At 38.6% G+C, this 27,263-nt stretch overlaps 1 protein-coding gene across 2 annotated transcripts in view; it reads left to right on the top strand.

The window, feature by feature from the left end:
- SMAP1 (small ArfGAP 1) overlaps window positions 1-27,263 on the top strand; it is a 61,115-nt gene that overhangs the window by 9,508 nt on the left and 24,344 nt on the right. The window contains exons 2-6 of one of the 2 annotated variants that reach the window (XM_026665221.2): window positions 12,074-12,207; window positions 14,526-14,611; window positions 16,639-16,714; window positions 21,454-21,528; window positions 23,921-24,001. In XM_026665221.2, the coding sequence (XP_026521006.2) occupies window positions 12,074-12,207; window positions 14,526-14,611; window positions 16,639-16,714; window positions 21,454-21,528; window positions 23,921-24,001 (452 nt within the window). The remainder of the gene's footprint in view (window positions 1-12,073; window positions 12,208-14,525; window positions 14,612-16,638; window positions 16,715-21,453; window positions 21,529-23,920; window positions 24,002-27,263) is intronic. The other variant, XM_026665219.2, reaches the window with a different exon arrangement.

Genomic DNA, 27,263 nt, shown 5'->3' with positions numbered 1-27,263 from the left:
AATTTTTCTTGTTATCAGCTGACCTAATCATGTGCTTCTGTTGTAAAGAGAGACAGAAGCATTTTACTATATTATGCATCTCACTGTATTTATTAATAATTTTTAACAAAAAGCAGTATAAAATACTGCATATAAATCAGTAAAAATATATATACCCTCATATTACTTCAGAATAAATGTCAAGCCATGAACATTTAAAAAAATGTTTTTTAATGACAGTGTGCCTCTGTTAGCTAGCTCTTTGAGGTAGACCAGGCCAGGAAAAATAAAAACTGGAACTCCATTTGATTGATTAGGTTATAATAACAGAATCATGAAAACCTGATGTTTATTCTTCTCTCCTACTAATAACAAAAAACCAATTTTGAGTTGATTTCCCACATTTTCTGATTTTTCTGGGCTAAATAATTGCCACATATTTTTTTAACACTGTATCTGTATAAACTCCTACAGCCTTCAACCAGGAATATAAATGGATATAAATGTGAATCATACTTGAAAGCTGATATTTTCATTTGTATTTGTCAGTTTCCTGTTTTATGTGTTTAGTTTGTGTGTATGGGTGAGTGCATGCATGTATAAAATTGGCTGATTCAGAAGATCTTGTGGATACCAAAATATATGTGGTGGCCATAAGCATCACATTGTTTTTCCATCCTTGAAATAAATGCAACGATAATATAGCTTTTTCTATACAAATTGGATAGTTTTGTGCATTTAAGAAATAAATCATATTTCTTTCATACCCACGTGTACTTTTGCTAGTCATATTTTCATTATCTTTGGTTTCAAATAATGATAAGAACAGAACCCCACCCTTTAATGGTTCATTTGCTCATTGTGTGCATACATAGACTGTGCCACTAGGTGGAACCATTAACCAAGTGAAATGCTCTGATTTGCTTTAAGTTACAATTCCTTGAATATCAGGAAAGGCTAGCTGTTAATAAAGAGAGAAACTATAGAACCCTCTGGGATTGGCAGATGTCAACAAAGCTATTTTCTGGCTTCCTACCCCAGGGGAAGCACAGGGAGTACTGTGGTCATCACCCTGCATTTTATCCTGTAGTTAAATCAATATAATAAAGATAATCTGAACTGCAGAAAGATGATTAATATTCAAAGTCATCCTACATTTATAATATATGAATACATTTCGGCACTGACAGGGGTATTGAAATTATTAGACATTCAGAGTAGATATTAATAGATAGTAATTTTTATGTCAATTGAAATTCTGAAAACTCTGATCGTTGCCTTCTATTTATATGCAGTAGAAAATGACATTTTCATTTTAAGGAAAAGTTCTTTTCACAAAAATATGTTTAAAGTAAGGCCTTTAGAGTTACCTATAATTCAGGATAATATTTTGCTTGTATTTTGATTTTTTTCCATGATCTTTAATAATACTTTAAAACAATATCTAGAAACTAGTGCAGTTGGAATTAGTCATAGTATATTTTGGCTTCTAGTACAAATTGTCTAAACTCTGTCCAAAAGATGTACAAGGCTCAATATTACAATCCTCTACATGGCTTTCTTCCACATAAATATTAGTTATAGCTGGGTGAAGAAAGGCAGAATTTTGGGATTGTTGGACATGATATGTTCTAGAATATAAGCATTATAAGATTTTAAATAGCTTGCTCTGTTATATAATAAACCATTGAAACACATTCTTCGAAATACATCTTTGTATCATTGGCAATTTTGATGTAATTTATATTTGTTTAATATATAAAGTGTGTTAAGAATACCAGATTAAGCAAAAGGAATTCTAATAAATGAAAGCCACAATATCCAAGATTATCTCTGAATCTTAAAAATCAGTTCCCTCTCAAATTAGGTATTTTGGTCAATGTTTGGAAATAAAAGAAGAACCAAGTTAGTTTTGTGTATAGATCCAACAAAAGCAACAATAGCCTAGTAAAATACAAGAACTTGTTACTATTAGTTTTTTTCCCCTTTCATTTTACCTACCTCGAAGGGATGGAAGGTTGAGTCAACCTTGAGCCCTGTCAGGATTGAGCTTCAGGCTGTGGGAAGAGTTTGTCCGCAAAACTGCATTCTAACCACTGCGCTACCAGGGCTCTGTAAGAAAGCTGGCTCCACAGCTATGCATATAGAGGTACCATTTATGGGAAGGCTCAATACAGCAAAGCACCGTCGTACTTCCCGCTCATGGATACTTGCAATAAGGGCAATTCCCAAAAGCACCCAAGATGGAAATGCTAGTGCCACTTTATCATTTTATTCCTCAGAAGTCCTCTTAAGTCAGGAAAAAGAAGAAGCATAGCTATTAGGGTATTTCCTCAGTCTCTGTGCATGAATTCCCTGGGTGCCAGTTTCTCTCATAGTTCAGTGTCTTCTAAGAAAGTGGACAAAGAAGAATAGTTATTGGGAGGAAAATGGCGAAGAAATAACTCCTAGGGACTCCAGGAAGGTTTTATGTCCCTTTTTTTTTTTACATAGTACTTTCACTCTTCTATATAAGAAAGTCCATGACACCATTGTCTTCAAGGGAATTCAATCCCTGTAAATTTTACATGAGTTGTTCAATCAAAGGGAAGCCAAAGCATTCCCATTAGTTGCAGATATAGCAGCTGACATCACCTTCCCAGTTACGCTGATTAGGATTATGAGGTCTTAAGTGAATGTCTCCGTGTACAAAGAAAAAAATGTTTAAAGGTTTCCCTGTCCAGTTATAATCGACTCAAGGGGGCGATCTCACCTATGATTTTCAGCTGAGAGAGCCTGTATTGTCTGATAGATGCTTCCGTCATCATGTGGCGAGCATGAAAATACAGAACTCAGTAACACTTTTGCTGAAGTAATACCTATTTATCTCCTCACATTTGCATGCTGTCAAACTGCTAGGTTGGCAGGAGGGATGGGGTGAGTAACAGGAGGTCACTCCATTGCATGGCACTCAGGGTGCAAAGAAATGGCATATCAAACATTTAAAAGAAGGCTGAAGGAGACCAATATTCTAGCAGTCAAAGACTGCTTTTATGTTCTGAGGAACAGTCCTATAATTTTCAAAGACCCTAGAGTTGACTCCAAGGCACCTTAGTGATACTCTACCAAGCTAGCCAAGGGGATGGCATTTATAGACCACTCTAACCTAGATATTTTCCAAACCATTGCTTTTCTGCTTGTGGTGAAGCCATAGAGCCATCACATACAGAAAAGATTTTTAGGGTTTTACTTAAACTCTACGGTGCCAGAAAATAAAGGAAATAGGAAGGCATCCTGGATCTCAATGTTTTGGTTGGTTCTGAATAGAGATCCTAAAGTCTTATTGTATTGATTTATTTGTTCAATTTATTTTGATCCATCTCACATACATGATTCTGGGAGGGTCACAGAGTTAAAACATAAAAAGCCAATGCAAAAATAAATAAATAAAATTAAAATAAAACACACTAAAAATAAAAGCTGCAAGACAATCTGTGACCCACTGGGTCACCGTTTCAGAGTTATATCCTTACATAAACAGAGAAACAGAACAATCATGGGTGGGCAAAAAAGCAGTTGGAAGCAGGAGCAACTTCCAACTTCCTGACAGCTTTATTCTTGGCTTTCCTTGTATGAAGTAATTCTTCCAACTCTGTTATTCTGAAGCTGGCAGGGAGTTCTGAGACTGATGATCGCATGACCCTTAATTTCAATCCCATGGGAGCCATTGGTTCCAGATTTTGGACACTTTCTGTAAGCTAGCCCATTTGGAGTACGTTGATTCCAGAATTGTTATCCTGTGATGCACTGTTTCACCCTGTTGAAGGTTACAAGCAATAAAGCAGACACAAGTTTAATCTGTGTAGTTTACTATTACATAGATTAAAACCATAAAAAATTTAAAAAATAATATGTGACAGTGCAGTCCAGCTACTAACAGGGTAGCCACTTAGCATGATCCACACCACTGCAGTTGGATTCCCAGACAAGATGGCAAAAGACAAGCGTTAAAGCTCTTTGTAAGGGCCAAAAGGGTGGGTGCCAATTTTAGTTTGGGGACAATGATGCTTCAAAGAGTAGGTCCCATGGCAGAAAACATTCTTTTCCTGGGTCAGATGACATTACTGAGAAGATGGGACCCATTATATGCTTCTCCTGCTGGATCTCATGGGATGGGTAGATATAACTAGGGAGATGCGGTTCCTTAAATATCTTAGATTACTTTCAATCTAGAGACTAGCTACCCTTCCTGGACATACAAGAAGTAGATACTGTTTTGCTTTTCTTACCAGAGATTCCTGAGATTTCAATATCTGAGCTGCCTAGATAATGCTTTCCTCTTTAGACTGTAAGGCACGTCTAATATCCAGTGAGCTATCAAGTAATTTCTGAATCATAGTTTTCTATATCACTCAGCGTAGAAATATTTCTTTCCTTTACGGTATCTGAAGTATTGGGAAATTATTCTGAAACCACAGCAGATCTGAATTTCTCACTTCACTAGCGCAGCTTCTGCCAGTGCAGCAAGAGGATCTGATATATAATAGCCGCAGTTCTTCAGATACAGCTTTTTTGGAAGCAGACCTGCAACCCCATAAATTAAGGTGCTAGATTCCATTGCAGATTCCCTGGGATCATCCATCTCTACACATTCACATATCAAGAATTTCCTACATGCAGCTTACCTTCTGAAGCCTCCACCTCAGGGTGTAAAACTCAATTTCATTGAGGGCCGCATTAGGGTTGTGTGTGATCTCAGGGGGCCAGGTTGGGCATGGCCAGGGTGAACACGGTCAGCTCGATGTTACTTGTGTTGGGGGTGCCTGTGGTGGCCTGAGCGCTCTGCCAGTGAAAACGGGATCCCAAGCTCCGTTTTTGGCTGCAATGACTTCCTGCAACCCTCTGCCAGTGAAGATGTAGTTTAGGAGGGCAGCCCATCCAAGCTCCGTTTTCACTGGCAGAGGCACTGCGGGCTGATCCTTCACTGTTTCCAGGGCAATCCCACAGGCTACATCTAAGCACCCCATGGGCCAGATCCGCCCTCCAGGCCTTGAGTTTGACACCCCTGCTCCACCTATTCGTATAAACTCTTCCTCTCATTTCCTCCCAGGAATTTCCACCTGATCCTAAAATATTTTGTGTTATTTTTTTCAACTTGATCAATCAGAGATAAACTATATGTGATCTTTCTATAGGCAACTGTCTTCCACCACACCTGAACATAAGTCTGTCCTTCTGCCCACATCCACCCATAATCCTAGAGATGCTAGTGGGACAACTTGGACATTTGGGGAACCAGCAAATTCTACCTCAAAAGAATCAAAGACTGACATTGGTCAGATTACCTACTTGTCTCATCCCCACCCTCCCAGCAATAGGGCTCTGTTAGGCACAGCTCATTGCTACAAGGACCAGACCGCAGCTGCTTTGGTAGGTAAAATGGACCAAGCCACCAAAGAGAACAGTCTTCTTAGCTACCAGTTTTCCCTTGAGTACTATTTGAAGGTCAACAGGTATGGCCCTCTATTCCTTAGTGAGAGACCACAAACTTAACGGGCACACCTTGGATAATGCTGTAACGAATAATGTGTTATAATTTGCTCAAAAGTTTCTCGCCCTATTTGGACTGCTCAAGTTAAGTATATCTATGAGCCACATTAAATAGAAAATGAGCCACTGTGAACTTACTATGAAGATTCATCCACCCAAGAAGACAATTCTTTGCTGAATAGGGAGGAAGTTGTAATATTTATCACTTGTATCTGTTTGTGTTCTGTTTTTAATTGTACAAAACTGATGAAGTTTCCTAGGATTTTGTGTCTTATTTTCTTTACAGATGATATATACTTACATAAACTATTATTGTGCTGTTTGTATGCGGAATTTGGGAGAAAAATAGTCTTTTATGTATTTTTTGATATATTTAAACTTTGGCCATCTCCCTCATAGAGAGACTCTGGGTTTTTAGGACCTAACTGTAACTTCCATTCTTGATTAGATCATATTGTCAAAACAAATTGGTTTATTTTTAAGGTGGGTGGGGGGAGGGAGACTGTCTAATAATTATTTCTTCTTATACAGTATCTGTATTGATACTATATATTGGTTGAATCATCCTTAAGTTGAAATAGTGAATGGTAGTCATACAAATGTCCCTGTGGTCTTAGTTCCACATTTAATGCATCATGAAGTCACACTAATGCCCAAGCATATGCTGACAGTACATACATTTACCTGATAGTATAAACTATTCCTGGATATACATCTTTATTGGAGTTTGTTTTTGAAGCTTTTATGTCTGAATACAATGCCAAGACTGCTTTTCTTATTGAATGCATAATTGAGGTTCACCAATAGTGAGTATAAGTTAAAGACATGGAGAATCTAAGTCTCTGATTTTGTGTTCTGGTTCAAAGTAGTTCCTTCTGCTTGACTGCAGAGAAACCAGCTCCATTTTGTGGTTTTATCTCTTGGTTTTTCTCATAAGAGTTTTAGTTTTAAAAATTGGTCTTGTGGTTGTTTTACCATCATTCTCCTAATCCCCCTTTTCCTTTACCTCATGTTATTTCAATGGTAAATTTAGGTACGTCTTGCATTATGGTTTATTAATGTTCTGTTAGTTTCTCTAGGAGCCTTCAGGATTGATGGGTAGACACGCTTTAAACAGATAAGCAACTTCAGTTCTAGCAATGTCTGAATGAACCTTTTAAAACCCACTTCAGACTAGAGAAAGTTTGCCTTAACCAAACAAGCAGCTCTCTACCAGGATAACAACATAATCATCAGAAGTATTTTTATCCCATTCTTCAACTGGAGAAAACTCCTAAAGCAGCTTACAAAAATCAATAACAGGAGTGTGCTGACTGAAGAGCTTTCACACATATTAACTGTAAATCCTAAGGAGCTATAGAAAAAAATAGCTGAAGGGTTAGACACAAAAGCCACTTTACTTTGAAACGGACAATTTATAATTGTTTGCTGGTACAACATTGTATGTTTCAGTGTTGATTCAAAATTCTTCAACCTTACCATGTTCAGTAGGGTTAATAGTCTCAAAAATTCTGAATTAAGACTTGAAATAAAATTGTTTGGGGAAAAAATCAGGACATGTACAGTCTACCTACAATTTCTTTTTTTTTAAAATAAATTAATTTATTAAGTTTTCAAATTTTAAAAACATAAAATAAAACTTTATACATTGTTATCAACATCAAGACATCTTTTCCATCTCCTCACATTTTTCAGTATATGTATTTACTTATTCCTTTACCATTACATCTTACTCTTACTATAAATCAATATCTTTTATTCTTACATCTCAATCTTCTCCATGGTATATTTACATATTTACATATTTACATATTCTCTTTCTTTTTCTAATTGCCATTTTATTTTATTTTTATTTCTAAACCACTCATACCAGGCATACCAGGCCCTATAATAAATTGAATCTTCTGTCTTTTATTTTCATCGTTAGCCTGTCCATCTCTATACAGTCTATTTTTTTTTTATAACCATGCCTTCCGGTGGAACCCTTTTTTCCTTCCAGAGTTGTGCGTATGAAATCCTTGCAGCTGTATGTAATGTTGTGGAGCGGCAGAATAACCTGAGGCAAACACGGAGCGAACTTCAGCTTTTACTTTATTGTAACAATAAAGGGTTGCCGCGGCTGCCGCGCTAACAAGGCAGCCAGCTGGCGGACAACAGCTGATGCCATTTGACAGCTCCCTTTTATAGCCGGCTGTCAAACGGCATCAGCCAATAGGAATGGTCCGTGTTCCCGCTGGAAACACGGACCGGAGTGAAGACTTCAGCTCAGTCTTTTCCAAACGCCACATGTAACATAATATATCTATCTCTTTTATTGCATTTTTGTGTTATACCTAATAAAAAACTTTCCAGATTAAATTCAGTTTTCTGATTCGTGATTTCTTCTATCCATTGTCTAATTGTATTCCAATATTTTTTCACTTCCTGGCATGTCCACCAGGTATGAAAATAAGTACCTTTTTCTTTTCCACAGTTCCAACAATTTGGGTCTGAGTTAAACATTTTTGCCAGTCTAGCAGGGGGAAGGTCAGGCTACCTACAATTTTTAACAGATTGTATATTGTCTACTTCTACTGTTTTGACAGCATTTTGTCTACAGACCTCTCTTCTACCAGACAAAACATCTTAAATCTTTCCATTTGAACTAATGTTTCTGGTGACACTTTGTCTATAATTGATCTTGACAGAAAGATGGATGTAGGGCTGCATTTAATCTATGAATAGTTCATTCTTGTCTGCAGTACATGTGGAAATGGGCTAACTAGGTAAAAAAAGGATTTTATTTTATTTTTTTGGCTGAGTACAACACTTGCCTTCCTTGCAGATGTCCCATAAATGGGATGATGCCATCAGGTGGCAGTTCTGAAAATCTTAAAACATTTTGCATTTTTAGTAAGCTTGGATGAGTTTCCGAATGGAAATGGATGTACTTTCATTTATAGACCCTTAACATATTTATTTCTACATTTATTTCACTATAACTTTTTTTTCTAAACGCTTTCTGCTGATAGTGTTACCCAAAATTTATGTAGCTGAGCACTATAAGAGCTTGTCTTTAAGTCTATTATACATTGATAAGAGTTTCACTATGCTTATTGTTTGCAGATTACCACTTAGTAGGCCCATTGAGGATTATCTGGGCCTTTATAAAGAAGGATGCCTGGATGATTTTGTTAGTCTCTTGGCAGCTAAAGTTAATGGGATGAGCGAAATAGGTTCTAATATTATTATCTGGATCCCTTAGAGCTTCCTAAGCCAAAGATAATAGATAAAATAGTCTGTGATATGAGTTGTGCCACTTGTAGGCTTGACCATGTCTCCTTGGTTCCATCTGGCAGTTGGAGTGGAGAGGGTGAGCAGCTAGATCTGGCAAATGTTCAGTGCTTTTTTAAAAAAGTGTGTGTGTGTGTGAGGGTGTCATGCCATTTATTTTAAAAGAGATATTTGTGTCCCTTTCTACCTTGAAGACATGCTCCTTTGACCCAACTGTTTTTGATATATTTTAACGATGGTTTTTGAAAATGTGGTAGACGCTCAGTAACTGTGATGGAAAACCTAGATCATGTGTCATGTGGCCATCACGTGAGGTATTATGATATTTTTTTACTTCGAGGAGCTGGGGTGGGCGTGGCCTGCGCATGATGCATCCAGCCTGTAGGCCGCTAGTTTAATACCCCTGACCTAGATGGAAAAACCAGGGGAGTCAGGTTTGTTTCAGAAAAGATTCTTGGATACAGGGGAGGGGGGAATGTAAGAAAGTAAATCCACCTTAATTATACTACCGTGTTTCTCCAACAATACGGCCTCCCCCAATAGGAAGTCCCAGCATGTTTTATAGGCATAAAATCAAATTAAGCCTGCGTTGACTTTGGCGTTGGTGGGGCACTTCGTATCGGGAGACCTTCCACCACCGTTGCTTTCCCTTCTCCCCATGCCACGGCGTTGAGAGCAACGCCGTGCCGTTTGGCGCAGCCACGCGCGGCCAGCCAGGGCTCCTCCCTGCAACCGGAACCCAGCGGAGACACTCAGCTTCAGGCGCTCCTGTCCCTGCCTTCCCTTCACCTTCGAAGGCAAAGCCAATCCTTTTAAAAACGACGCCCTACTACCGGTACGACAAAGACTCCCCTGCCCGAGAGGGCAGCCCAACCCCACGTGGTGAGGCGAATCTCCCGGGGCCGCAGCACAGGATCGGCCCACCCCGGGAGAAGCGCCCAGCCACCATCCCTGCCTGGCGCCGAGCAGAGCGTGAAGAGCTTCGCCTGGGGCACCCAGTGCAGCTGATAGGCGGGCCCTCCTGCCTGGCAGCAGAGCTCTCACCAAGGCAGCGAGCGCCTCCCTGCCGGACTCTCTGCTCATCCCGCCAGAGCCGGGCGGGCTGGGCAGAGCCGGGAAAGCGAGCTGCGGGTATGCGCCCGCCTGCCAACCGAAAGAGCCGGGCCGACCTGAGCTTGGCTTCCTTCCCAAGTCTCTCAAAGCCAGAACCCGAAGGGGCCACTGGGAGAGGCCGCCCGAGGCAGTGATAGTGCCCACCCATCCACGGACAGGGAGGCGAGGTGACAGCAGTGCTGCTTCCCTGGCCAGCGGGTCCAGCGGAGAGAGTCCGAAGCCGCCTGTCCTTTCCACCCCTCACCCAGCCCATCCCTGTCCCCACGTATCTGCAAACGCACGAGCAGCTCCAAACGCTGCAGCGGCACGGGCATTGGGCAGAGGCGCTCACTCGGCGGGGCTCAGCTCGGAGGATGACTCGGTGCAGGCCGTTGCCTTGCCTCCCTGTCCACGGATGGGTGGGCGCTATCACTGCTTCAGGCGGCCTCTCCCGGTGGCCCCTTCAGGTTCGGGCTGGAGGGACTTGGAAAGGAAGCCAAGCTCGGGTCGGCCCGGCTCTTTCAGTTGGCAGGCGGGCGCGCACCCGCGGCTCGCTTTCCCGGCTCTGCCCAGCCCGCAAGGCTCTGGCGGGATGAGCGGAGGGGAGGCGCTCGTTGCCTTGGTGAGAGCTCCACCGCCGGGCAGGAGGGCCCGCCTGTCAGGTGCGCTGGGCGCCCCAGGCGAAGCTCTTCGCGCTCTGCCCAGCACTAGGCAGGGATGGCGGCTGGGCGCTTCTCCCGGGGTGGGCCGATCCTGCGCTGCGGCCCCAGGAGATTCGCCTCCCCATGTGGGGTTGGGCTGCCCTCTCGGGCAGGGGAGTCTTTGTCATACCAGTGTCTCCGCCGGGCTCCAGTTGTAGGGAGGAGCCCTGGCTGGCCGTGCATGGCTGCGCCAAACGCCGTGGTGTTCTAAATGCCGCGGCAGCACGGGGAGAAGGCAAAGCAACGGTGGCGGAAGGTCTCCCGATACGAAGTGCCCCACCAACGCCGAGGTCAACATCCAAGCCGTCGCCACCTGCCCAAGGATGCAGGGGGGGAATTAAGTCACCCCCGAAAAGGCGGCCTAGCCGTTTTTTCGGGGGTCAAAAAAAAATAAGGCTCGGCCTTATTTTGTGAGAAACACAATAGGTATACAGTATGTTGTGTGGGAGAATTATTTCAGATTTCATTTTACATTACCCTGCTAGCAATAAACAACTTTCTAGAAAGTATTTCCTTAGATTGCCAACCTCACAGGGTCTAATAACTACAGACAATTCTAGAAAAAATTGTTTATTTAGATTCCTGCCAGTCAAGATTCAGACCTAGTGATGAAATGGCAACATTTGAAACCGTCAAGTATAGTATCTCCCTAGACAGCCTACAGGGGCTGGGAATCAGTGTCCTGTATCTCTGTTCTATGTGAGTGGGAAGTTGCGGTCTGTAATCAGGGCAGCAAAGATAGTTTTTAATGCCATGAATGTTTCAGTAAAGAATATTACAGGGTTCACCACCACCATGTCACTTAACATCTATATCATGTTGCTTAACATACACATGAATTTGCTGGGATAAATCATTTGGGGGTGGTGTCATTATTATGTAATGGATATTACATAAGCTCAGTTCAGACTGCTGTTGATGGCCTACAAAGATTCATTAGTGGTGGTTAGGCACCAAATGGCCATGTTTAAATGTGCCTGTCTGGCAAGAAGAACATAGCAAAAAAATCCAACTCGGAATTCCTATTCTACTTGAGCTATGGGCAATAGCTGTTGCAGTCTATGTATGGACTTCCTTGCTTCCAGATGTTCAAGCAGCCCCTTCCTTTTTGGCATTGTGTAAAGCTGTTAAAACGGCACTGTTGTACTCTACTCTTATATAGGATTGACATCTTCTGGTTGCCATTTGCGTGATTTGTCTCTTCCTTTTGCTTTTGTTTTTATTTGATTTTTTTAAAAAATACTATACTGCCAAGAGGTTAGACATTGAAGTGGGTTGTAAAAAATAAAACTAGAAAAATCTCATAGTGCAACAAAGTGGGTATTATACTACTGAATTTCAGTTATGTGATCCAGGGGTGCTCTGTGCTCTGACTGCAATAGCCTTTAATCTAGAGAAGGCTGAAAACAAGTTTTCTTTTTAAATGATGGATGGATGGATGGATGGATATTTAAGTACTGTAAGTATTATATAATTTAATTTTCATACATTTCTTTTAGGTCCACGATGGGCTTCCTGGAATACAGGTGTCTTTATTTGTATCAGATGTGCTGGAATACATCGAAATCTGGGAGTGCATATATCCAGAGTCAAGTCTGTCAATTTGGACCAATGGACACCAGAACAAATACAGGTTAAAAAGTTATATTCAAGTTGTATTATGGGAGAATTTGTTTCAAAGTATATGTTAATAAAAATGAATACTCTTGCTTGAATTTTAAAAATAAGGAAAAACCCAACATAATTTTTCTAGGTAGCAATATAATTATTTATTGATTGCTCTTTTATGTGGGAACTGCATCTTGCAACAAGTTATTGTAAGTGTTCAAGGTAGAAGTTTTCTTTCTAATTTTAGTGGCATCTTGTACATACCAAGGATTAGCAAAAGATAGGTTGTGCAAAAGGTTCTGACTAATAACAGGTTGTTCGGTTCTGTTCAATTTGTTCAACTTGTTCAATTCCAAGTATTCCAGAGGTTTTCTGACTTTCTGTTGGTCTGTTTAAAGTGTTCTGACAGGTCAGAATAGCACATTCTGAAGGTGATTACTTCTAGAAAATTTGGACCACTTTAGCGTTTGAATATTTAGTTTTTCAAGCTTGCAATTTAATGTTCCAGGTAGTAAAATACTTCATCAATTTTTAATGTTCAAAAAATGGTGAACTAATATTAGTTTGCTTTGTCTCCAAGCTTGTATAATTTTTGTAAAATATTTATGTCTGTTTTCAGTTCTATTGCATATTATTCCTTTTACAAGCAGAAAGAATAATATGCAGTAAGAAGATCATCCTTTTTTGCTACCATATGGTTTGATATTTATGCAGATGTTTATAATCAGGGTCTAGAATTATTTTTTTTATGTTATGAAGTTTTCAAACCAATTTTAATCATTATGCCTATGAAAAGTTTTAAAAACAGAATTCTAACATGGGGACTTCTTCATTCACTTGTTAAAATGGCTGAAAATGACAGTAAAAAGATATTTAAAATAAACATTTTTAAATTATAAAATTAATAAATTCTAAAGCATGTGCTAAAATAAGAATACAGATGTATTGCTGAAATAGATTTTTAAAATGTTATAGCATTAAATGTTTCTCTTGCTGAAAGCATTCAACCTTGCCACTTTGCCATAGTGGGTAGCTAAGGCTATCTGTAGAATGCTGAGGCTCTCAAACTTTGTCTCCAAGAAGGCTTGGAGTCTTTACCTGCTGGCCCAGCCTTCTGCTTTGGATACTGTCTTGGTAATTCCTGTTGTTGTCATCTCTTTTCCAGCAGAATACCAAACAAACTTCATCTGCCTAATCTTCGTATGAGAGATATGGCACACTCATATCCACTGGTGTCTTTCTGGGGATTAAAAGATCAAACTATAAGAACTGAAATAATTTCAGCAGTCTAGCCTTCTAGTCAAATAGCATAGAGCTGTGGTGCTAAAGGATTCTGCTCTTCCTTGGAAACAGACCAATCTCACAAGAGATGAACAAAATTGAAATTTATTGAAAAAGAAAAAAGGATAACATTTATGAAACCTTTTAATTTAAAATACAAATCCAGGTGGTAAAAATAGGTAAATTACCAAAAATCATTCCTATCACAGGATAACAGCTGCTGAAAAGAAATTTACAAAAGAAAATACAGTGCCCCAAGTAGACCCAAGATGGCCAACACAATTATTGTAAAGAAAAGCTGCTTATAAAGAAATTAGACTGAGATTCAAATTATAACATTAAATTATTCAGTCATACCCACCCTTAGTTATGAATACAGATTGACATTGCACAGAGTTCAGTAGTTGGTACAAACGAATAATAATACAGGACAGTAACAATTTAGTTTAAAAACAAGCCATTAGGCCATATGCAATTCCTCACTAGATGTGTTACCAATTTCTACAGAAATAGTGCTACCTAAAGCATCTGGTCCTGTGTTTCAGTTCTGGACATTTCAGCTTCTTGGAAATTCCAAAATTTAATCAGAGGCTGTTGATAAAAGAATTTAGACTCATGTTTTTCCCAGTGTGATTCACAGCATCTGGAGCTGTTCTCACAGTTTTAAAACAACCAGGTTTTTCTGTCTCCACAGAGGAATGATTTCATTCTATACATGATTCTGGGCCCGCATTGCCCCTCATGGGATATTGATGGTTTGGAGTGAGACGCTGCTCTGTCTATCATGGATGTCTCAGACTGAGCAAAGAGGCTTACATTCATAATAATCTTTGAAGAAGATTATCCAAAAGTTCCAATAACTCTAATCATATTAAGGGAATTAACTCAAAAGTAGTAACCTGGACATTTATGAATTTTAGGCTTGTATATTTTTTTACATGTTTACTCATGAATATGTCCTATTCTGCCTTACTATAATTTTTATGTAAAATAGTTATTAGAGCAGCAAGTTTATCTTAAAATGCATTAAACTAAATTGAACTTTTTTGTCATTGCTTTTAGTGCATGCAGGAGATGGGAAATACCAAGGCAAGATTACTTTATGAAGCTAATTTACCAGAGAACTTTCGAAGACCTCAAACAGATCAGTATCCTTTTTTGCATTTCCCTTTTTCAGGGAAATTGGGGAGTAGTTATATATGATACTAATGTTAAAATGTATGTATGCATACTGCACAATGGCCAAGTGTAAATGTCAAGATTCTCAAAGGTGTAAAAGTTATTTTTTTAAAGAACTTAGGCGGCTGCTTAAACTTAAAACACTATTTCCATTTTAGTTTGATAAAGATACTATTTGCTTCAAGAATATTGAAGGCAGGAAAAAGTGCCCCATTGCTTAAATATAAAGCCTATTTTAAATAAAGAGCTAAAATTAATATATTAATAGTGCATTAGAACTTAACCATGGTGCTGGGTTTTGGAAATGGAAAGTTTGGAAACTTGAGTCTCATCATGCAAGAAAAATTTATATTGAGAAATTGATTGAACTCAAACTAAATTTGTCTTGTCTTATAAAACAATCTTTCTCATCCACCAGTATTCCAGCTTTGACCCTCATACCTCCAACTTTCCAAACTGCTTGAGAAGGAGCAAATCCAATAAGTATGAAGTTGAAATAAAGCTATAGACCAGGGGTGTCAAAACTTGCAGCCACAAGCCGGATGCGTCATGTGCTGGCACCACCCCTACCTGGTTTAGCGAAGGGGGAAAAAGTCCTGATAAGTCACGTGATGCTGCTGTGACGCTGCAAGTTTGACACCTCTGCTATATACCCATCATAAATTCTAATTTTTATTAATGAAATTTACTGAATATGCTTGGAATGATAAAAACAGTTTACACACACACACACACACACACACACAAATACATATATTAAACACCCATTTTTAAAATTCAGTCTGAATAGAAACATTGGAGAAAATGTGATGTATTTGTCTTATGTATCAAGATGATTATAAAAGTATTAAAAAGTGCTTTTACAAAATCAAACATGTAAAAGAACATTCTAGAACAGGGGTCGCCAACCTTTTGGACCTCAGGAACCACCAAACTCATAATTTTAGATCCCAGGAACTACAAACCGGTTCTGTGGGCCTGGCCTAATTTGTGGGTGTGGCTTGGTTGTCATGTGACTGGCTGGGCACGGCTTGTATGTAAATAATATAAATATATAAATATTGAATTTTTTATAAAAAAGAGCAACTTTTACCCAAAATCAGGCAAAGCAGGCAGGCAGATTGAGTTGCTCACAGATTCATTCAGAGATCTATCTATCTGCCATTGGCTAGCTCAGTCTGTCACATAAAATTTGCTTGCAAGCAAACTCACAAAATTAACTCACAATTCACCATGCACGTAAATATTGAATTTTTTATAAAAAAGAGCAACTTTTACCCAAAATCAGACAAAGCAGGCAGATTGAGTTGCTCACAGAACCATTCAGTGATTGATCTATCTGCCATTGACTAGCTCAGTCTCTCAAATTTGCTTGCCGTGAGTCTGCACTGAATTTGCTTGCAAGCAAACCTTCAGTCCTAAGGGAGGTTTGGCTGTGCTGAGCCGAAGATCTAAAGACTAGCTAGAAAGCAAGAAATCCAACCATTTCCTGCTTCCTAGCTAATCTAAACCTCCAGGCAGAGCAGAACAGATGATGGTTGGAAAAAGGAAAAATAGCAATTTAGCAAGCAAGTTTACCGGGTAAGGAGTGAGTGGGCGGGGAGGGTTCCCGCAGGCCATGTGGGTGGCTCAGCCTTATGTTTCTGTGCAGCCTGGATTAATTGCTTTGTGGGGTGCTCTGGGGGTGAGATTTCTCTGCGGCCCACCAAAATTTTCTCATGGCCCACCAGTGGGCTGCGGCCCACCGGTTGGCAACCGCTGTTCTAGAATGCTAATAAAAATTGAATAGGCATCCTAAATTTGAAGCAGTTCAGTTCTGGCTTTAGAATTATTATATAAAATTACAGTTTCTGCACTGAAAATGTCTGTTGTTTTATGCTGCTGCTGTGTGTGTGTGTGTGTGTGTGTTTGTCTGTGTGTGTGTGCACATGCATATGCATGCATATATGCATCTCCCCCCCCTTGTTTTGTCTTTTCCTTAAACTAACTTATTCAGAGCTGTGGAGTTTTTTATCAGGGATAAATATGAGAAGAAAAAATACTATGACAAAAATGCAACTCATGTCACCAGTGTAAGTAAATATTACTCTTCTCTGAATGACTACGAGGCACATGAAAACATAATTATATAATTAATATAATATAATTAATATTATAATACTATAAATAGTATTTATATAGAGGTATTAAATATATACCAGAGACGTAATCCCATGATAAGAGAAACAGATTTTAGTATAGAACTTATCTCCATTACTACTAACAGTATGCTTGGTATTACTTGTATAAATCATTAAATAACTTGATGGATATTTGAGGGCTTAATTCAGTTAGAATTTTCACCTCTAAATACACAGGATTGTATATTGTCAAACATAAACACTTTCTGAGCGCTGAACTGTTTCTTAGTTTTGTTCAACAGTTTATAGAGTCTGAAATAGGATCTAGCTCTAAATCTTAATCCCTAAGGAATAGACATGCTGTTGCTAATGCAAAATGAAGGAAATATTTCAATTAATTCATAGTGGAAATATATAATTTATCAGAGAAAATCAATAGGAAATTAATTACAAGCAACTTGTTAAAATTGTATGACTGAAGTGAAATGTGAAGTGAAAGTTTGTCACATCCATTGCTGCTGAAAGAGGTAAAATAATTGGCTTTAACAAGAATTGTTTGAGATCAGAATAAATGTTCATCTAGCTCCTAATTTTGTCTCTTATTAACCAACCCAAAACACAGTTGAGGTTGGTATTTCCTGTTGTTGCTAGGTTTATAAGCTTTGGTTTAAAATCAACTGTGAAAGAGATTACAAGTAGCCCTCGACTTATGACCACAATTGAGCCCAAAATTTCTGATGCTAAGCAAGATAGTTAAGTGAGTTTTGCCCCTTTGTACAACCTTCCCCCCACAATTGTTAAGTGAATCTCTGTGTTTGTTTAATAACAAGGTTAAGTGAATGTGACTTCGCCATTGACTGCTTGTCAGAAGGTGATCACATGATCCCAAGACACAGAAACGTCATAAATATGAACTAGTTGCCAAGCATCTGAATTTTGATCACATGATCATGGGAATGCTGCAAAAGTCATAAGTCTGAAAAATGGTCATAAATCACTTTTTTCAGTGCCATTATAATTTTGAATGATCATTAAACAAATGATTGTAAGCTGAGGACTACCTGTAATGTAGCTTGCATTTGAGGTGGAAAATCAATACCTAATTCTCTGGGCTACTTTTCTTTTGCATTTTTCTATTTAGAAGTAGTTGTATACATTAGATTTTCCTTGCAGGACTACTACTTGCCTTTATTAAAAATAGTATGTAGTTAAAGGATATAAGCTGTAATAGAACTGTTTCAGGAAACTTTTGAGGCTTTTGTAATTCAAAGAGCATGCTATAGATCCATGTTGGCGAACCTATGGCACGCTGAGCCATCTCTGCTGGCACGCGAGAGCTCGCCCAGAAGAGCCCAACTGCTCATGTGCGCCCGCCCCGCCGCTTGACAGCTGATTGTCAGGTATCTGGCGCGCATGGGTGGGGGGTGCGTGGGAGACACGCGTGCAAGCGCAAAGATGTGCAGCGCACATGGGGATCATGCACACATGCACAGGGGATGGGGGGGCAGCATGCATTGCCTTCTGGATGCTGGCACACGAGCGCAGGAGTGTGCATGCAATTATCAGCACAGGAGCCAAAAAATATTAGCCACCGCTACTATAGATAGTCTCATCATGGAAGCAGGAAAACTTCTCTCCTTATAAAATGTTTATCATAGTGAGTAAGATTGATCGCAACACACACATTTATCAGAAAGAAAATAATAGCAGTCCTTGTTAGCCTAAAACACTCCCACTCCTTTCACCTCACATCCTTTCAATTTCTGTTTTTCTTGAACAAAGAGTCTCACTTCCACATAAAAGTATTGGTCTGTACTACTCACTAGTTTCTTTTTCAAAAATTCCTCTGAGCTCTGCACAAACTCCAGCATCATTATTCTCGTTAAATATGATGCTAAAGTCTTTGCTTTACAGTACACTTATCTGCCATTTATTAATTAAATGGACTCTTTAAGAAAATAAATTGAGGCAGATAGCCCTGTAAGGAGGCAGCATTAGTCGAACTTGCTGCATGCATACTGATGTCCATAGCATGGTATTGTTTATCTCTGGTATATAGTGATGCTGGAAATGAGGGGGGAAAGTTATGTCTGCCCTTCCTGTAAGCCATAGGGGAAGAATAAATTGAGAAGGCTGGCATACCTAAAGCAGCCTTCTTCACACTAACAGACTTTCAGATGACTGGATTTCAATGACAGGTAGTTCTTGACTTATAACCATTTGTTTAACGGCCCTTTGGAAGTTACTTAGTCAGCTGTCATGCATAAAAGAGGCCTGGGACTCACAGTCTTCTGTTTTCTAGGCCAGTCTCTTAACCACTGCCCCAGCTATATTGTTAGAGCCAGAAGTAGCTGTCACATTTCTAAATCATTTTGTGCTTTAATTTTTCTGAATGCCTTTTCTGTATTGGGAAAAGTAAAACTATCTATGAACTCATTGTAAATAATAGGGTAAGGGTTTAGAGGCTGTGGTTATAAAATTAATTTTCCACTTCTTGTAGCAATATCTTTGTTCCTTGTAGTATAAAAGTATATGATTCTGTTATTATCAATAAGAAAAAATGTAAGATCCACAAGAATCCTATGATACATTACCTGCATGATTTGCTACAATTCTAGTTGAACTGAATCAGTGCAGTGCAGTGCAGTAGGGAGACAACAAGTGGAATATACTTAGGATATGAATATAGGAAGAAGTAATTTTAAAGTTGTCTTTCCTGTTTAATTTCTGAGATATGAATTTGGGAAACAATTAAAAGTTCATTGTTACCCACTGTTAACAAAAGACAAGTCTTCTGATTTGCTTCTGTACCTGTCAACAGTGGTGTCCCCCAGGGCAGTGTTCTAGGACCAAGTCTCTTCATACTCTACATAAATGACCTCTGTGATCATATTAAGAGCAACTGTGTTCTCTTTGCTGATGATGTAAAGCTATTCAACACCACAGACAATACTGTTACCTTCCAAAAAGACCTTGACTATGTATCAGAATGCTCTGTCTTACATATTGGCAAAAAAAATCAGAAAATAAAATACAAGCTAAATAATCAAGACCTTGTTGATGATCCAGACTTTGTCAAGGACCTTGGAGTACTCATCTCTAATGATCTAAGCACTAGAGTCCACTGTAACTACATAGCCAAAAAGGCATTAAGAGTTGTTAATCTAATCCTACGTAGCTTCTTCTCTGGTAATATCACACTACTAACTAGAGCATACAAAACTTTTGCTAGACCTATACTTGAATACAGCTCATCAGTCTGGAACCCATATCATGTATCTGATATTAACACAATTGAAAAAGTCCAGAAATATTTCACAAGAAGAGTTCTCCGCTCCTCTACTCATTGCAGAATACCTTATGCCACCAGACTTGAAACTCTAGACCTAGAAAACCTTGAACTACGCCGCTTAGGGACCGATCTAAATATAGTATATAAAATCATACATTGCAATGTCCTACCTGCAAATGAATACTTTAGCTTCAGTCATAACAATACAAGAGCACACAATAGATACAAACTCAAGGTTAACCGAACCAAACTTGACTGCAGAAAATACAACTTCAGCAACAGAGTAGTCAGTGTTTGGAATACTCTACCTGACTGTGGTTTCTTCCCCAAACCCCAAAAACTTTAACCTTAGACTGTCTACTATTGACCTCATCCCCTTCCTAAGAGGCCTGTAGGGGGCATGCATAAGCGCACCAATCGTGCCTACTGTCCCTGTCCTATTGTTTCTTTTTATTTTTCTTATAAGAATCTATCTCATGTATTCAAAACTATGTTTTTTCTTATACCTGTATCTTGTAAGCGATTGACAAATCAAATAAATACTAAATACTAAAACATTTGTGGATGTTTCATATATGATGATCACTTGCGTTCCTACACTGGCTAATACTGTGGATAAAGCAAAAAGTATTCAACAGATTGTGGATTATATAGACATGCTCACAAAATTGCAAACTTCCTTATAATATGCTTATTAGTTTATGATTAAAAGGCTCTTTTTGATTAACAACATTTTCTCCTTGCTTTCAAAAGAGAAGGTTCTGTTTAGTAGTTATATATTTCATTAAGCATTACAGTACCGGTATAATTTTTTTCCTTCATAAAATGAATCCATTGGAATGAGCAAAAATAAAGTTTCCTTTGCCTATTTCCCTACTCCTATGGGATAGTAGTCTTTTTTTAGTTTTTTTTAGCTTTTAATAATTCATGAGTCATGCTGAATAAAACTGAACAATGGGATGAGAGGCTTAATTATTTTCTCTTGTGATAGTGATGTGACATTATCCGACTTAATTTCTTTCTTTATATTCTAGCAGATTCATCCGTTGAGCATTTACTATACCCTGATCAGATTTTAACCTTTAAAAATGTCTTTAGTAAATTTTTAAAGGGCAGTTGACTCTGTGTACCAATCTATATAATAATTAATTCTGTACCTCCAGTTAAATATTAGGTTGAACTGAGGAAGTCATTGACTCTATATTTGTTTTGTTTGGAACATATTTTCAAAAAAATATTTTCAGTAGCAAAATTAGCCTAAACTTAGTTTTGTCTCTCCTCTCCTCTCTTCTGTTTCTCAAAAATTGAAAATAATAAAATAGACTTTAACATTACTTCTTCCTATATTTACTGTAGCCTGTCATGTTATCTTTTCTCATCTTTCATCTGCTTTGTACAGATGTCTTCCTCTGATGCTGTTCAACCTCAAACATCTCCTCCTCTGCAAGCTGCCTCTGAGCAAAGCAAAATGGAGGTATTCCCTCTTCTTAGTGTTTGTGTTGTGTTTGGTGCAGATGTGTTCTACTTTTGTTCTGAATAGCTATAGTACAGACTAATATATTTGTTTGTGGCTTACTCTGTGTGAATTCAGCTGTAGTTGTTCATTGTGGTTTCTATGACATATGGCTTAGCACAATGCAAATTCCGCCAATATGGAATTATTTTCTGATATATTTCTGATATATATTTGTCATTTGTCTTAGGTAGGACTAAAAGTATTTAAGTCAAACTGTAAATGTTGTTATATTGCATTTTGTAAACCTATCCAAAAAGATTTTCTTCCTGAACTTTCACAGGTCATCTTGAACTATTTCACAATAACATACAAGTCTGTCCTAGATTTGTAACTTAAATTGTATGTTAGATTTCCTAAAAATAAATATTGTTATGGAGATAATGGATTCCGAGCAGAATTGGCGAGTTAGTGGCATAATTTGGAAAGTGAATTATTAATTAGTAGAATGCATTCCTCATTTTCAGTTGTCCGTGTACTCCTTTAGTAATCCTCCATCCTGAACATGTTTTCTTTGAAATAAGATCCTCTAATTTCAGTAACACCTATTTCCAAGTGATTTGATTTGGGATTTCTCCGCTGTCTTTTTGTAAATATCCACATAATAAAATTGCCAATTCCACATGACTTCCAAAATGAGAAACAGCTGCAATATCTTGACTACCTCTTTATTGCTTTCTTAGTCTTGAACATGGTTTAAATTACATCCACTGGGGTTTGCATACAGAGCTTGGATTGGAATTACAGCCTTTTAGTTATTTGCTTGCTTGTTTGTTGTTTAGAGTATTTGCAGGCCACTCACTTCTTTAAGGTGTTTTTTTTTTTTTTTTTGGGGGCGGGGGGGAGAAACCTACAGAAACAATCAAAATGACTGAAGACTAATAATCCCTTGTCAGACTAACCACACAATCAGATGCAAGTGTATTGTTATGTAGTCATTTTCCGAATCACGCTTGTGCTTGTTAAGGCATTCAACGCAATGTACAATTTTTTAAAAAAATAACAAATAAAATAATAGTGTCGTAAAATAAGGGCAAAACTAAAACCTCTCTATAACAGGATAATTATTATTTTAAATGGCTAGAATTGATGAGGTGCGACAAAAAAGGCTTCTATTTTATATACTATCCAACCTGTCCTTTTTAAATCATGAGACGTACATGAATCTCTGATGGAAATGTGAGCTTACTCCTAAAGAAAGAGGAAGCCATGCAATGTCAGAAAGTCTGAATTATGTGTTCATTTATATAGAAGCCTTTATTAATCAGTATTAACATTATCAATTGTGTTGGAAACAAATTGGAAGCCAGGACAAAAACAGTGATATGGGGATCCTAAGGTGCACATCAGATAAGCATGTGGATGAAATTTTTGAACTCTTTAAAGCCGGGTGTCAAACTTGATTTCATTGACGGCTGCATCAAGGTTGTGTTTGACCTGTGGGGGGGAGAATGGGTTTGGCCAGGTGGGCGTGGCCAGCTCAACATCATTCGTGTCAGCGCCTGTGGTGGCCCAAGTGCTCTGCCAGCAAAAATAGGCTCCCAATCTCCATTTTCGGCTGGGATGGCCTCCCGCAACCCTCTGCCAGCAAAAACAGAGCTTGGGAGGACTTTTGTGCTGCCCTCCCGAACTCTGTTTTCACTAGCAGAGGTACCACAGGCCAGTCCTTCACGGTTTCCAGATCTGGCCCCCAGACCTTGAGTTTAGGGCATGTTATAATAATCTGTATGACATGTATCCCAATCACCAAATCATAGGTAGTCCCAGTGCTCCAGTGTTTTTCTGGTGATGTCTTATAGAAGATATAAGAATGCAATATACAGCTTTTTAGAAGTCTTGTCGTGTAATGACATCAGGACTGAACAGTAATTCTCATACCATCTCTGATAATTTTCAGCTAAATAAACCATTAAACCGTGCTTTCAGTGCCATATTAGCCAAACATTTGAGAATAAGATGCAAAATCCCATAAAACCAATAGCAGTGGAAAAGATGACTATGATAAGATTATGGAGAAAGCCGATGGAAAATAGAAAACAGCCATACATATTCATACATATTCAATTTTCTCATCTTTCTGCTTTATATTAAGGGGAGTATATTTAATATACTAGATATTTGAAGTACGTGCAGATGTATGTACAAGGTCAGCCTTGTAATATAACTCTTCAGATATCGTATACATATATAGTACATATTATACAGACCCATATATACCATATATGGGTTCTGATAGAAATAAATGTCTTTCTAAAATAGTTTAAATTAACTTTTATAAGTTAATATAACTGATAATTTTGTTTTAAAGATTTATTATATACAATATAATGTTTAATGGAACATCTTTCCACAGAAGGAAAAAGAAAAGAAGAAAGAAGAGAGAAAAAGGGACAAAGAACCAGAAAAACCTTTGAAAAACTTAGGAATTGAAAAAGTAAGATTGGTTTACTTGTATTTTTTAAGATTATATCACTATTCATAATTAATAGTAAGTACATAGTGCTACAAATTCATTACGGTTTTTTATTCTTTAACTTTTACAACTCTTGGTCTTTTGGCTAAAATCAATTTTTATTGTTTTAGTTAAGATCACTTGACTTAACTAGTTTCAGAAGCATTACATCTGAATATTTTGTACAATTGAAACTTTAAAATATGAATTGTCTTAACATCTGAAAAAGAAACTTCCAGGAAATGCCTGGGCTATAGACTACATTGGAAAGTAGGAAAAATTTGGAAAATTGAAGCAAGTGATATGGAGTTGTATATATAGTCATCAGGAATTGAGATTAGCTGGAGGGAGACTTTATTTTTTTTCTAATGGCATGAATTGCATAGCATTGCAACTGGAAATTTTAACAATGTAAAAAGTTTGTGACGGTTCCTCTAAAACGGGTGTCAAACTCGCAGTGCCACAATGGCATCACGTGACATATCGCAACTTTTTTCCTCTTCGCTAAACAGGGCATGGGTGTGGCCAGCGTGTGACGCATCTGGTCGGCGGCCCATTAATTTGACACAGTCCTGCTCTAAAAAGTGAATTCACAAGAAAAAATAATAACTTTTTCATTATTCCAGTCTGAATAGGGTGTTAGTTGTCTTCTTGCAGTTTTCTTTCTGTACTAATAATAGCAGATAGTTTATCACTCTCTCACACACATGCACACATATGTCACATAATTGTGATTTGGCAACCGGCTCACATTTAAAACATTTGCAGCATCCTGTGGTCATATTATTGCTGTTTGTGTTCTTCCCTGCCAGTTTCCCACGAGCAAAGTCAGTCAGGAAACTGGCAAAGAATGTTGTAAGTTGTTCTGGTAAGTTATTTGAGTTTGTATCAATACTATGCATTTGGTTTCTGAGGCATATACTTCCAACTTTTCTGCTGATTTATCTCCTAGAGCAGATGTGTCAAATTCATTGCTCATGGGCCTGATCCATCACGCTGGCCACACCCATCCCATTTTAGCAAAGGGGGGAAAAGTCACGATGCGTCACATGACAACGTGATGACACAAGTTTGACACCCCTGTACTAAAGCTTAGTAAAATCAAGGGGTTCTTTGGGATCTGAGATCAGGCATAAGTTGCAAGGGTGCAGTCTTATCCCATATCCTACCAGCTAACCCGCGTCATGGAAGAACAGCCCATCCTGCTTCCAGGTGCTTGCTAAAATGTGAACAAATCCATATGGCGTCTGAAGCATACCATCTTAAATCGATTAATCATCCTGAAGGAATCAGTTCTGGTAACTAGGCTCAGGCTAGTTCATTGGAACAAAGTGTAAAACCAAAAGATGCAGGCATGCATTGCAATGCTGTTGCTACCATCTTCTCTGTTTTCCTTCACCTGTTGCCCCAGATGATCTTGCAGTCTGCCCAATTGCACTTCATGCCACCACACTATCCTTCTTACCTTTAATATTCTGTGTTGTTCTTTTTATTCTTTCTTCGCCTCCCTTGTCACATTCTGTTTTCTATATCCCATTCTTTCCCGTGTATTCACTGTCATTATCTCCACTTTCCACATTTATAATTATCCATGCAATTTCCTTTCACGAAGGTCTGCTGGCCTCTTGTCTCAAACCAATCCCTCCTCAGCATACCTAACTTCTTTCTATTTCTAACCATGAAGATTGATAAATAGTCTATAATTGGCCAAAGTGGGGGAGGGGAGAGACTGGGGCAGCCATTCTGATCTAAACAGCAGGGATTGAAGAGAGGAGGAGGGACTGCATTCTGTTAAACTTTCACCTCAATAACTTGCATTGTTTTAAATCTAACACAGGCACACTACTTTCATTTATTAATGAACCAGCATTGTTCCTAGTGCAAAATTATTGCCTTTCAGCCCACTCTAGCTCCCAAGGTGGTCGTCACATAATTGTTGATAATTATAGCTCTTTTTTTTTTTACTTTGGATCAGCCACTATATATTGCCCATTAGTTGTTGATTGCTTCCAGCCAAATTATTTCTTCTGTTACAGCAGAATTATGCTGGTTCATCTCACTTTAAATGTGAACTGAGAAGAGATTTAAATTTCCTGGAATACATCCCATTTCCTCTTCATCTGTTTGCAGTGCATCATGAATAAAGCCTGACTTCTCTGCAGTGCTTTAGATTCCCAAGGAAAGCAATGCTATGTCTGTGCCTCTTTTTTTCTGTTTGTGATCCTTTGATTGCTTCCAGCAATCAAATAGGATCCTACCTGTTCCACTACTGGTTCAGTGATCACACACGTGCCCCTAACGCGTGCATGCAGCTTTTCACGCATCAGCTGAGGCCTGCAGCGCCAATCAGCTGAGGGGATAAAGAAGAGAAAAGCACAGTGGTGGGTGGGAGGGCCGATCGTGCGCTTTTCTCTTCTTTCTCCTCTCATCTGATCGTGGGAGGCTTTTTTCCCTCCTCTCAGCTGATCGTGGGAGACTTTTTTTACTACCAGGATCTGCCAAACTGGTAGTAGGAATTTTTGCTACCGGTTCAGGTGAACCAGGCCGAACTGGTAGCATACCACCATTGATTGCTTCCTAACATGCACCAAGAAACACTTACCTTTTCCCTCACGATAATATTCTTCAAATAATCTGTCGTTCCTGGTTGGTGTCTTGTTCTTTTTTTTTTTAACCAAAATAATGTTTTATCTGCTGGTTGAACACATGGTTGAGTGTGTGCCTGTATTTCAGTGACTGCTCTTCTGTGTTACGCTCAGTTATAGTCCAGCCTTAATGATACTACAAATCATAAATTTAGAAAGAACAAGTACAATAAAAAGTATTAACAATAAAATAAGCCACAGACATTATTATTGATACTCTAGGTCTTTTGCTTGTGCTTGGTACAACTAGCATACATCTCCCGATGTTCACCTCTTTCATACTGCTGTGCCTGATAATTTTACATTTGTTGAAAATCACAACTTTGATTATTATTGTTTCAGTTCAACTGATACTAAGAACACTCTTAGTGAAGCCAGCTGCTGTATTTGATGCTCCCTGTTTGTTATTTTGCTTGTATGAGTTTGCATAATTTTGAAAAGTGGCAATTTTCAGAGTTCAGGACATGCTTTTTGCCTGGCTTAATTATTCATTGGCTGCCTCTGCTGAATAGCATGCGGTAGCATTAAGTGCTTCTTTTGTTACGCTGTTCCAGTGAGCATAGGAAGGCTTATTTGATTCCACTTCAGAAGCATTGTGG

The sequence above is a fragment of the Notechis scutatus genome, chromosome 1 (assembly GCF_049901735.1).
Source record: "Notechis scutatus isolate UNSWTSFEM ecotype Mainland chromosome 1, rNotScu1.2, whole genome shotgun sequence".
Classification (NCBI taxonomy): domain Eukaryota; kingdom Metazoa; phylum Chordata; class Lepidosauria; order Squamata; family Elapidae; genus Notechis; species Notechis scutatus.
This window is presented reverse-complemented; position numbering and strand designations above follow the sequence as displayed.